At 45.6% G+C, this 13,169-nt stretch overlaps 1 protein-coding gene across 38 annotated transcripts in view; it reads left to right on the forward strand.

Moving 5' to 3' along the window:
- The window catches only part of LOC1269835 (glucose transporter type 1), a 172,006-nt gene that overhangs the window by 130,245 nt on the left and 28,592 nt on the right, over positions 1–13,169 (forward strand). For 32 of the 38 annotated variants that reach the window (XR_009764505.1, XR_009764507.1, XR_009764504.1 and 29 more), the window contains 8 exons: positions 2,399–2,564; positions 2,645–2,782; positions 3,215–3,471; positions 4,730–4,854; positions 4,931–5,209; positions 5,330–5,517; positions 5,836–5,925; positions 7,007–7,129. Coding sequence is in view for 34 of the 38 variants with exons in the window: in XM_061640627.1 (XP_061496611.1) it covers positions 2,399–2,564; positions 2,645–2,782; positions 3,215–3,471; positions 4,730–4,854; positions 4,931–5,209; positions 5,330–5,517; positions 5,836–5,925; positions 7,007–7,129 (1,366 nt within the window). In the remaining 4 variants the exon portion in view is untranslated. The remainder of the gene's footprint in view (positions 1–2,398; positions 2,565–2,644; positions 2,783–3,214; positions 3,472–4,729; positions 4,855–4,930; positions 5,210–5,329; positions 5,518–5,835; positions 5,926–7,006; positions 7,130–13,169) is intronic. The other 6 variants (XM_061640657.1, XM_061640659.1, XM_061640660.1 and 3 more) reach the window with 1 other exon arrangement.

The following is a 13,169-nucleotide window of genomic DNA, read 5'->3' on the forward strand; positions in this document are numbered from 1 at the left end:
TTCCCCATGAGCACACAAACGAGCACAGAAACACAGGCACACTCATGTACACATAAACACACGCATACTCGTTTCATTTTCACATTTTTGGGTTTTTGTTCGACCTTATTTGCTGTATTCGGTTTCGGTTTATTTCGTTCACTCACGAAACCACCGATGCCTTGTCTCTCACATGTAATTGGGAAACGGTTGTACTTCTGTTAGTGAATGGATACATTGAGTTATGTGAGTCGCAGGGAACGACAACCCTTCAAACCATCCTCAAAGTTAAAGCTTAAAGGGGCGGGGAGGGCATCAAAATGGCCCCGAGAAAAGGGACGCGAGCTTTGGAGCTAACTTATCGCAGCTCAGCGTTCGCGGTTGTCCCCTTATCGAATAAATCGTATTACTTTAGTACAGTTCCGTAGCTTACTTAATCTGTTTTTTTTCTTCTGTGCCCTGTTATTTTGTTCGTGTAGAATCGGGTTTTCTTGTTTTTATTTCTGCTCTCTTGCTCTCGCTCTCTCTCTCTTTATCTCTCACTCTATTTCTGTTTCGTTCTGTGCTACGGTTATCGCCTCGGGCCAATGGAGCAGCTACCGAAGCTTTAGTGAAAAAGCTTGCTTGCGAACAAAAAAGAGAGGAAAGAATGCATAAATCACCACAGCACAAGTGGGATTCTTTCCTTGCGCTTCTGTTCAATCCATCACTATTTAATCAATCTGTATCTATAGCAGTCATTGCCATTTGCACATAACAAAAAAACATGCCTACCCTCTCACACGATCACAGCTCATTTGTTTGGTTTGTTTGGATTTTGATTTTGATCATTAGCATTACTTACTACTGTAGGCACAAGTAGCGTTTTCCTTTCTGTACTTGTGTGCGTGTTTGTGTGTGTGGTTTTGTTTGTTGTAATATATCTTACTTTATTGCATCGTTTCATACGTTGACTGTACAGATAGAGGAAGGGGGTGTTTTGTACATTTGTTTTCGGTTTATTTTCTTCTTCTTCCTTCTATCAACAAATCAGTAGCGCAGCGCATTCAACCATCCATCCATAAGCCCGTATTTTTGTGGGGTAAATTGTTCGTGTTAAGTTTTCGAACCATAAGCACCACCGCCGCTCCCATTCCGTTGAAGTCAATTGTAGGTGAGCTTTTCGTAGATTAAGAGATTGATTTTTGCTGCTCGAAAAGCGTTAAAAAATTGGAAACATGTTGAAAGGAGCGATCTTACTAAACCTTCTGCCACTGCTGCTGTTGCTACTGTTGCTGCTGACGCTGCTCTACCATTACCAACACTTTTTGGAGCTTGCACTGAAATCGTCTTCCATATTTCTCAATCAAAAACCACAAAGACCCGCAAAACTACAAGACAAGGAAAAGCGGGGAACGTAAACTCACTCAAGACGTGAAGTTGATGTTGTGTGTGCTTCGATTCGCTACAAAATCTACAGTTTTCGCATACGGTGGTAGCAATGGACACCTTTGTCTTTTCCCTTTACGAAGTGCATTTTGTCTTGTTTAATTTTTCCTTTTCCCTCTTTCTCTCTATCTTACAGAAACACAATGCGTTGATTGCTATTTTTTTCATTTTTGCTTTCAGAGTCTTATTTTTGTTTAATTTTTTATAAGTTTTGATTTTTGTCTCAATTTTCTTTCACTACTCTTGCTCTTCTTTCACTAAACTGTAACTCATTTACATTGCATTCACATTGAGCAACAGACACTCTTCATCCTTTTCACTCATATCATCTCACTCATATTCATGTGTCACCCCCAAAAATGGCGTAAAAGTTTAAGTTTTCCCATATTCATGCTCGCGAGACTGCTTCTCTAAATTCATAGCTTTCGGGCCGGGGGAGAAAAAAGAACCGACTCGTACATAGCTTGCTAGCCTTTTTCCATAAATATGCTTCATTTTCACCGCCACTACCACTACTGCCATCGTGTCCCGTAACCCGTCATTTCATGCGGCAAAAGCAGAGAGAAAGGATATTTCTTTCAAGTCGATCCTTGTACACTGCTTTGCGCACGGACGCGATGACGTTGATACAACAATAAATGCAACGAAAACGGAAAATCAACTCATGACTTTTCATAACCTGAAGCTCTTCATTCCCCACATCCAAACGCTTCCTTCTCCTCCCCCCCATCTGTGTAACTTCACACTCGCGTTTGAATCCGTCCGTTTCCCTCGTCCATCCATCTCTGCTCGATCGTGCTATCGCTCCCGTCTTCGGGTTACATTTATACTTTTTTGTCCTCGTCCGCTCGTAACCACCGCGGGAGTGGCCCACCGCGGGTGTGTGTGTGTGCTAGCTAGTAGCAATAAATACTAATATGTGTGCATTTTCATTTTGCCGTCCATGCCGCCGTCGTCCCACCGAACCTCCATCGACACCCGACATCGGCAGACTGCAGAAGCAAGTCAGCGTGATGAGTATGAATCTGTCGGCGAAGCTGGACGATCTGCAGCGGGGTGACCGTCATCTCGAGACGACGGTCGCCCTCTGCGAGATACGGACCCAGCTTCAGGAGCTCACCAAATCGGTGGAGAGCTGCCAGACAGAAGTTTCCGAGGTACGGTAATCGCCCTCCGTTCTCCGTGCTGACAAGGTGTGTTCCACGCTAACGCTGTGTCGTGTGTTTTCCCTCCACAGGTGAAACGTGATATGGTAGCAATAAAACACGAACTAGATACAGTACAACAGGTGAAGGAGGAGATCGAGGAGCTGAGAGAATACGTCGACCGGCTGGAGGAACACACGCATCGGCGAAAGCTACGGTTGCTGGAGCAAGTTAGTGTTGCAATGGCCGACTTCGTTAGCATATTGTTTTATGTGTTGAATAAATTTCGATCCCACTTTATTTAGTTTTGTTTTATTTTTGTTGTTTTACTTTGGTGTTTTTATAACTTTTGTATAATTTCTGATGAATTGTATTATTTACTTTTCGTTTTGCTTGTTTTATAGGTTTTATTCGTCACTGATGATTTCAACTTTTCTGTTTTATTTTCTCATTTTATTGTTATTACTTTAACAATGTTTTGTTATGTTTGAATTTCATGTCTTTTCCCTATATTTAATTATAGTCTTATGAATTATTTTACTTGTCTTTATTTATAGGTTGTTTCCTTCAATATTGATTTTGTTCTTTTATTTTGATACTTTTATTTGCGTTTTTAACCCTTTGCAACGTTCAATAATGGCTGCTATTTCTCCTGCTTCCAGGGTTTGACGTTCTTCCTGACGTACGCCATCTTTGCGGCCGTGCTGGGCATGCTCCAGTTCGGCTACAATACCGGCGTCATCAATGCGCCGGAGGTGAACATCGAGAACTTCATGAAGGACGTGTACAAGGACCGGTACGGCGAGGACATCAGCGAGGAGTTCATCCAGCAGCTGTACTCGGTCGCGGTGTCCATCTTTGCGATCGGCGGCATGCTCGGCGGCTTCAGCGGCGGCTGGATGGCGAACCGGTTCGGCAGGTACGGTTACAAGGGGAAGGCAGGGCCGCTAGAACAGAACGGCGCTTTTATAGCTTTCAGGAGTGTGACCCAATTATTCCATCCTATTACTGGTAGGCCTATGCGCTTCTATGTATGTGTGTGTGTGAGGATGACTGCATTGGACTTTATCCTTATCCTCGTGACACACACACAGACACGCTGGTAGCTGATTGATTAGCATCTTGTGAATAATTCATAATTGAATTGTCTTATCAAAACCAATTCCCTGGTCCCGGAGTCCCTGTCCGGTCGAATCCATGGTTTAGCTTTCATTTCCATTTTCCATGCTGTGTATTTTATCATTTCCACCATTCCACGGCACTCCCTTTCATTGCTTGACAGGCCAGAGCATCATGCTGATCATGCAAAAGCCATTCTCGATGCGGCCCCGGATGGGGGGTTGGGCTGAGATAGCTATCCCATGCTGCGTTTGCCTCTATATGGACACTCATAAATTGAGCTATTTTATGAATCTTATCGCAAAACCCGTTCCCGACCATCCCCCGGGTGGATGATGGACGATCTTCGATCGATGAACCGATGTTCCGTCCCCGTCCCGTCTGTTCGGCCCAGTTTGTTTGTTTGTTTGTTTGTTTGCCGAGCCGAGTGGACGACGGACACACGTCCCGGGACACACGCTGTGGTGGCGACGGCTGTGATTGCTGCTGCACCCGGGGACAAATGCAAATGCAACAGCAGCAGCAGCAGAGGGTTGCACGTGAATCAAACAGAATCAGCCGCCGGCCAGATAATGCATGCGCATATGTGTGATTGTGCACTGTTTGCACAACCTTTAATGGGTCTTTAACGGGTCAGTGGCGCTCCGGTGCAAGATTAAAGGGCACGGCAGGCGATTGATTCACACACATACCCCCCCCCCCCCCCCCCCTCTCGCGTATTAATCCGCGTGTGTTGTGCTCCAATCGCACGATGACGACCCTTTAAGTGCTGCAGGGCTTGAGGTAAAGATAAATATTTACCCACATCTGCTGGTGCATTGGATTTTGAGAAGGGGAGGGGGAATGCGCAGGGAGCGTCAGCAAGCGTTTGAGCTGTTTTGAGAAGCAGAAAATCAAACAGCTCTTCACTTGCATTAATTATGCACTCTGCCGGCAGCCAGTCCGCGTGCATTATATCGCGCCCAAGCTCACAGTTGCCTCCGGTGCATCCAGGCAGCAGATTCGATTCTAATTCACGCTTTCTCTCTCTCTCTCTCTTACTATTTATCCCTCCACAGAAAGGGTGGCCTGCTGCTGAATAACGTGCTGGGCATATCCGGTGCATGCCTAATGGGATTCACGAAGATGAGTCATTCCTATGAAATGCTATTCCTCGGAAGATTTATAATTGGTGTCAATTGTGGTAAGTGTCAGCGAAACGGGTTCCTGCAGCCGCACGCCCTCCTCACTTTCCTTCTTCTTCCTCTTCTTCTCTCCAGGTTTAAACACATCGTTAGTACCAATGTATATATCTGAAATTGCTCCATTAAATTTAAGAGGTGGTTTAGGTACCGTTAACCAATTGGCTGTGACCGTAGGATTACTATTATCGCAAGTACTGGGGATAGAACAAATTTTAGGAACTAATGATGGCTGGCCCGTGCTGTTAGGGCTCGCCATCTGTCCAGCGATATTGCAATTACTACTACTACCGATCTGCCCAGAATCACCTAGATATTTACTAATTACCAAGCAGTGGGAGGAAGAAGCACGGAAAGGTAAGTACTGCGCTCCATCTCCGTCCATCAGTCAGCGTCCGAGTCAGTTCGTTTATTTTTATGCTTACGGGTATGGTTGTTTTCCCTTTTCCTTTCTTTTCTTTGCTTTGCTTGCTGCAGCTCTGCGCCGGCTCAGGGCTTCGAACCAGGTGGAGGAGGACATCGAGGAGATGCGGGCCGAAGAGCGGGCCCAGCAGTCCGAGAGCAGCATATCGACGATAGAGCTCATCTGCTCGCCGACGCTCCGGGCACCGCTGATAATCGGAATTGTGATGCAGCTTAGCCAGCAGTTTAGTGGAATTAATGCCGTAAGTAATGAAAAGTGCAATGTCTACACCGGTTAAAGTGAAATGGTTTTACTACTGTCGGCTGAAAATGAAAGAAAAAGTAGTAAAATCGATTCATTTTAGCTAGCGTGCTATCAGATTGCATACTTTTGGGCTCTTTTCATGTGAATTTTAGAGGCCATTAGATTACGCGCCTGAAAGTATGCAAATTAAGTACATCAAGTCGAACTATGAAGTTAACGATTGGCTTTTATTCTTTAAAACAAGCGAAAACGTGTATAAATAAGTAAAAATCACTAAACACACCTTTCTTCTTTCTCGTTCCCTTTCCCACACCAGGTATTCTATTACTCAACGTCACTGTTCATGAGTTCGGGTCTCACGGAAGAAAGTGCTAAATTCGCCACAATAGGAATCGGTGCAATAATGGTAAATGGTGTTTGCAGAACAACGGCTAAGCCCCACGCACACATACAGATAGGCACAAACACACACACAGCATAATCCTTTGCACGGAAACGCTAAAACGTCAGCCCCGTGTGTCAGCTCCATTATCCTCTTTTATTGATCCAATACGGATTTCGGTGCGATTACTCGTGCAGTAAAACAACTGGATTAGAGCAACTGGAAAGTGTTAGAATAAACTGGCCACAACGACACGAAACGACACACACACACACAGACCAAAAAAAACAGCAAACCACTAGCTACCAATTATCCAAACAACATTCCACGGTGACCTCTCCGCTTCCGGTGGTTTGCATCCATATCAATGCAAACGCGAAATCGAAATTGATGGTCACTCTCAACCACCCACCCGCCCACGACCACCACCCTCTTACATAACCTCAAAAACTGGTCGAACATATTTCAATTTAATCTCTACATTTATCAATTGAGGTTCTGTTTGGTGCACTTTTAATGCGTCGCCCCTTAGCCTCCTTTCCACCCAACGAGGGCTGTATTTGAACTCACACGGGGTTTGCACTTTTGGTTGGTGCCGCCGCCGCCGCCGTACATCAATATCGGTATTAGAATTGTAGGGCTTGTTTTTCCCACCCTTTCGCATTTGGGTTAGCCGCCCAGTTCTGGGGTACAACAAAGCGAGGCATAAATAATCAGCCACGAAGTTTGGTTGCGCAAATGGTTCAATAAAACCAAACGCAAAAGAATGGAAAACAATAAACCACGAACACACACACGTGCACGAGCAAACCCCCAACCGACAAGCGGAAACAAGGCCATCGGATGACGGTTGGCTAACCGAATCCGTAACACACAAAATCACTAGCCAGTGGTCCGATGTGCCATTTGGAAAACAATTCCAAATCATTGGAGAGCGGGCGGCACTCGTTCATGTTGACCTCAAAAAAGGAGCAAAAAAGACACACTAAAAACCCTCAAACGGAGTTTCCCCTTCGGAGCTTTGGGCTGACACTGAACATGCATCAAAAAGGCTGAACATTATTCAACATCCACTAACCCCGTGCGCTCTCTCTTCCCTCCACAGGTTGTGATGACACTCGTATCAATACCGCTAATGGATAGAACCGGTCGACGAACGCTGCATTTGTATGGATTAGGTGGAATGTTTATATTCTCAATATTCATAACAATATCGTTTTTAATAAAGGCAAGTACAACACGCGACAATTACTACCCTTTTCTATCTATAATCGAGCGCCCGCCACCCGCAGCGCCCGCTTTGAGTGTGATACAGATAATGAAAGCATATAAACATGCCAATCAACACATCAAAACGGGCACACGGACGAACAGGTGGCGGTGCGCTCTGGTAAATAAAGCGTTTGTGGGTGATGAATATTTGTGAAAGCTTTTATTTGCGAGGGCGAACAAAGCGGCGGAAAGGAAATCAAAATTACTTCAGCAAATATTCAACACTGAAAGCGCGTTTAATATTGTATAACAGAAATGTGTTCTCGTTTAGCAGGTGTTGTGTGATGTGAGTGAAAATCCATCTGTATGAAACGAGCACACATTACGCACGCTATTTAAAACCCCCCTTACTTATACTATCCAGCTCCCCCGCCCGCCCCTTTTAAACTGTGAATGCGATAATCCCTTTTATTCCCCCCCCCTCCCCAAGTTTTACGTTCGTTTTTTACTGCTATGGACTCGTTCCTTTCTTTTGTCCATGTTTGTTCCCCATTCCCGTTACTACTTGTTGTTCTTGTTCTCGTTGTACTATCCATATCTTGCCTTTTTCTCGCTCTCTTCCCTTTCTAACTCTTACTCTCTCTCTCTCTCTCTGTCTCGTTGGATGTTTGGATTGATAGATTGTTTTATAATTACCGTTTCTACCGTTGTTCTGCCTTTTAGTGGTTCATCTTTCTTGTTGATTTAGTTCCCTTTTTGCCTTACCGAGTTTGTTGTTCGTTTACTGGTTCGATTTTTGTTTTAACAGGTCTTTTCTTTTTTTATTATTGTTCTGAGTGTTTCTAGTAGTCGTTTCATAGTTAGATTCGTTGGATTGAATTGTCCTTTTTTCCTATGATATTTCTCATTGCTCGTTAGTGCTTGCTGCTTGGACTTTACTCTTTCCGTAGGTTTTGTTTTTTCTTGTTCAGTTTAACGCGTTTTCTTGTGCCTGAGCAGGTCGCATGCGTTCTTTTCCTCGAGTTTCAAATAGCGTTTATGTAGTTTGTTGTTTTAAGACATTTTCATCATATTTTTTCCATTCTAATAATTGCAATTTAATGGTCAAAAAATGCGGAGAAAGCGTTTTCATTCTTGTACTACAAAATGTACTAAAAATCCAATCTTCATTTGTAGCACAAAACCACCTTAATGGATAAGAGAAAAAAATCCAAATTAAACCAAAGACTCACTATGCTGGTGCCTGGCCCCCGCAACAACACAGTTGCCGATGGCCTTTTACGGACAAAGTTTCGTCGCCTAACCCGCAACACAAAAAAAAACTCTTTCTCCCAAACTCCAGGAGGCAGCAGCCCGGGTGGCCACAACATATTGCATCACCGCACACAGACAGACAGTGCCCTGCTGCTGATACTGCAGTGATTGGAGCCGACTGTGTGCTTGGACACAACAGAAGTGCGTTTGTGTCGCATTTTGGGTAGGAGTAATAACCGAAAAAACACACGGACAAAACTTTGCCACCCCTTGTGCTCAATCCGCTCAGCAAAGCATTCATTCTTCGTGGTTCAATTTGCTTTACACCACTCCTATCACAACCAGGCGAGTGTCTGTGTGTGTGTTGCACATGTGGTCACGTTTTTCATTAGACTTTAATTAAAGAACTTGCACACCACTTCGGCAATGTGGGTTGGGCCCGCGTTGGTTGCTGCATTTATTCCTTCCGTTTTTGTCCCGTGTTGTTGGGTGAGACAAGTAAAACCCTTTCCAGTTTGTTCTTACTGCGCTTTCGGGCAGGGCGGCTCTTCGTGTGCATGGAGTAACATTCACAATTGAACCAGAAACCAGGCCGAGTAACCCGGGCAGAAAAACTCCCATTTTCCACCAGCAGATTTCCTGTTGCATGTTGTGTGTGTGTGTGGCTTTTCTCGTGTTGGCATATCGACCGACACCTTCACCGATACCAGTGGGGGCAGGATGCGAGATAAAGGTTATCATTATTGTTGCACGACATATTTCACACTGCAACCAATGGAAGGAGAGAGGGGAAGGAAAGGGAATGGTGGTAGCCCTTTGAGAATGGGAGTGCAAAGCTCGATTAAAAACGAATCACGCCTGACCTCAAGGACTGTTGCTGCTAAATGGAAATGTGAACCCTCCCCCCATGTCTCCATGTTCTACCTCGCAGATGGGAAGTAATGTTACGTTTCTTGCTGACTGTAGCGTGTGAATGAAAAACTACATACTGTGGTGCTTGTAAGTGTGTTTGTAAGCAATACAAACGGTCCGAAGGTAGTAGTAGTAAAACCAAAACTAATCACCATCCCTGTGGTGTGGTAGAAGGAAAAACTTTTCCCCCCGCCCTCCCTGTCTGTCAGCTCGATGTGTGTTTCTTGTTGCTTAGGCACCGATTAGGAACAAAACACCGGGACATTATTACTCTCATGGCGTTTGTTGGTGTGTGTGTCCTTCTGGACAGTAGGAAAAGTTTGAAAAGTGGTACTTGATCGTGCGCCGGGAACGACAACCAAAAAACCCTTGTAAGCGTCACTTTCGGCAGTCGGGATTGTGTGGGGAAATTTATTCTACCCAGAGACAACCACACACATTGCCTAACCTGCAGGCGCACAGACACAAAAATACCGATCTTATTCATGGTGGAAAATTCCTGTTTTTTTTTTTTTTTAACCAAAGCATAGCAATCACACACTAGAAGAGGGAAAAAAACATAGTGCATAGTGTTTCCCTTTTTTCCCTTTTTTTGTTGCCTTCCCACATGCACATTGACCTCTCTCTAGCACGCCCCTGGTGCCACAAATATTTGCCATAATGAAGTGAATGTAATTTAGCCACACTCGCTCGTGCGTGCGTGTGTGTATGCTCTTTTTGTGCCAAATTCCACCTGGTGGTTCAACAGGGTGCAGTTGAGTGAGGAAGAAGAAAAAAGCGCCAACCCCAACTTTACGAAAGCAAATTACGCTCATGCTGGCGTAGTAAAAACACACACCATTTGGAAACTACACACAACGCTGCCAGGTGCGCTGCCAGGTGGTGTGTGTGTAGCGGAAGCAGTAACAGTGAGTGGGGATTGGCCCCGGGAGTTCCCGCTCTATAGTTCGGGCAGCCCCGGGACACCGAACTTCAGATGGTGCTATTTTCCGTGTTAATGACATCCATTAGCGTTAACTACAGGCGGCGCCGAACCAAACACGAAACACGACACGGCGTCGAATCGAAGAGGGAAAAGTTTCAATGGCCACCAGACGGTGATCCGCTGGCTGCACCGGAAGCACAGGGGCAACGCTGCGTGTGTAGCCAATTGGCCGTAGGTATAGGAGTACTTTACCCCCCTCTCACCGAAATGTCTTAGTTGTTTGCTTCCTGTTGTTGTTAATATCGCGCATGAAGGGAGCTGAGACTTCCTGAGCCGTGCCAACCGATGGTGATTCGCTTATTCACTAATGTTTTGATTTTGCTCTCTCTCCCTTTTCTCTTTCCTACTCGCTTGGTTGCACGTAGACAAAAGGAAAGTCTAAGTGTTGTTTCGAGATATGTTTGCGTGGCCATTTCCGCTTCATTTTTTGTTGTTGTGTGGCGGAACAATCGAGGGAACTGCCGCTGAGTTTACGGCCTTTATGGTAAGGCGTTCTATCGCCAAGGTCAATGCTTTCTTTTTTCCCCTCCAACTCTAGCTCACTCTTTCTACAGAAAGGAGCAATACTTAACCGTTTCCGCTGTTTTTTTTTTGGGTAGAAAGGGGAGCCTTTTCCTTGGCCTTTGGTACGGGCCGTTACAGTGTTTATTTATTCACTACACACACAACACACGCTGCATTGAACGTTCGCGTGAGCTTGTAAATGGTTTCCTGTGGAATGGGGAGCGGGGGGGGGGGGGGGGGTTGAAAAAGGGCAAAGAAATTGTAGAGGCAGGCAGGGAAACGCTTTCTCGATCATAATTATGTTACGGTTGTGTGTGTGTGTGTGTGTGTGTTATTTGCTTTTTCTTGACTCCATCAAACAAGAGTCTAGTGGGAAGAATACTAAAGAGTTTTGTTGCAAATAACTCATTGCAATAAGAAAGAGTTGGTTGTAAAGTTTAAAAAATCAAAGGGCTTTTTACTACAAACAAAAAATCGCCGAAATAAATTATTTTTATTGAGAAGTTGATTTTTCCTTTGCCTTCCAAAAAACCCACCATTATGCGTGTTAGATTTTGCACGCCCCCGGAAAATTTGTTTTCCATCACGAGTGAATCCTTTTTTACACGCCGAACCGAACCCCGCTAGCGATATCCTTTTTCCGCGAAGGATCGGTTACCAAGATCGCCAGCCCTACCCGCCCCCCTGGCAACCAAACACATCTTTTTATTTGGAAGTTTAATCGTTGCCTTCCGGAAATTTTTATTGTTTTTTTTTAATGTTACGATGCTGGGCGGTTCTTGTTTTTGACTGTTGAAGGTCTGCTGTTGTTGTTTGTTATTGTTGAAGTATTTTCCCCAAAACGGGGCAAGGAAGCTAACTTGAAGGAAAACAAACACCGCTCCGTTCCGTTCACTCTGTTAGCATCGTAATGATGGTGTGTAATTACCACCAGTCGCCAGTCGATGCAACAATGCCGCAACAACAAAAGCCGATCAGAAACAATGGCTCGATCGCCAATTGGACGGGAGATGCACACCGTGACACCGTGGTAGTAGCACACTCCCACCACCATCACAGCCATACCATTCGGACGAGCAAGTTTTCATGTAGTTTTCGGAAAACTTTTCCCACCGCTCGGAGAGAGAGAGAGGGAGAGACAGCGAGAGAAAACGGGATTAGTTGCGCCTTCGTCTTCGTTGCGGCAGAAAGCCACGCGATGAGGAGGCCATACAGTGCAACGAGTGCACCACGGGGAAGCACCTTACCTTAATGTAAGGTAGCGCAGTAGTGGAAAGCTCGCTCGTCATCGGACGGTGATTTGTTGTTGTCGGTTGCAGTGCCTGCTTTAATTACGCGATGAAAGCGCAGCGCTGTGGGTTTCCCTTTTTTTCTCCTTCGCTAGAAGCACTTCCACAAGCGTGGAAGTGGTTTGAGGTGGATGGAGGACCTCCCCAACAACAACAACAACAGCAACCAAACAATGCGCAAACCGTTTCCATTCCATTGTCTTGACGCTGTTTCCCTGCGAAGGGGGTTTGTTGTTTCGGAGAAAGAAGCGAAGCGAGCAGGACGGATTTCTACGAACTATGACAGCAGAAACACGACACTGCTGCTGCTGCTGCTGCTGCTTCTCGTGCCGTTGCAAAACCGAGGGATTGTGCATCCTTCCCGAGCGTTGGAGTGCATCGAGATGGGGCGAAATTTGTAAAGAACGGAGGCGAATTATTATTACCCCATTAAAGCACTGAAACTGCTCGGAACGATTACCGTAATGGACTGACGTTGCTAAGGAGGAGGAGGAGATTATGTGGGACGGGTGCCGCCTTGGAATGTAATGTGCACCAGAGCAAGGCAAAGATCGATCGAAGCTTTGCTGTGTAGGAAAACTCTTGCAAAAGAGGGAACTGGGGGGGGGGGGGGAAGGTTTGTAAGTGCCCCCACCCGGAGTTTGGCTAACGATGTTCGGTATTTCCTCCAATCTCCATCAGCCTCCCTGTAACGATGTTGCCCCGCACAGTCGGGAAACTCTCACACAAACACACACACACAAAAGAATTATCCATTCGAAGAGGAGGAGGGAGGGTTGCGAATAGTTTTCGGTTCGCTTTCATCGCTCGTGTCGCTTTCAATTTCGTTACGGGTTTCTTACTTTTACGGTGCGCTTCTTTGTGCGGAGAAATCATCGCTCCTGCTGGCTCCGGAAGCTGATGGTGGGCTGGTGAGAAAAGTGTTATGTTTGTACCCTTTTCCTTACTCCCGGCCGCGGCACAATCGAGCAGAAGGAAGTTTTCCTCCTTCTATCGCCCAAGGAAATCGGCCCGCCCGATTTGGTGCAAGAGAGCGGACGCAATTGTGCTGGCCACAATCGTACAGGACGGACGGACAGGCTCTCTTTTAGGCATTTTTGTGGATTCCACTT

This window comes from Anopheles gambiae, chromosome 2 (assembly GCF_943734735.2).
Source record: "Anopheles gambiae chromosome 2, idAnoGambNW_F1_1, whole genome shotgun sequence".
NCBI classification, from domain to species: domain Eukaryota; kingdom Metazoa; phylum Arthropoda; class Insecta; order Diptera; family Culicidae; genus Anopheles; species Anopheles gambiae.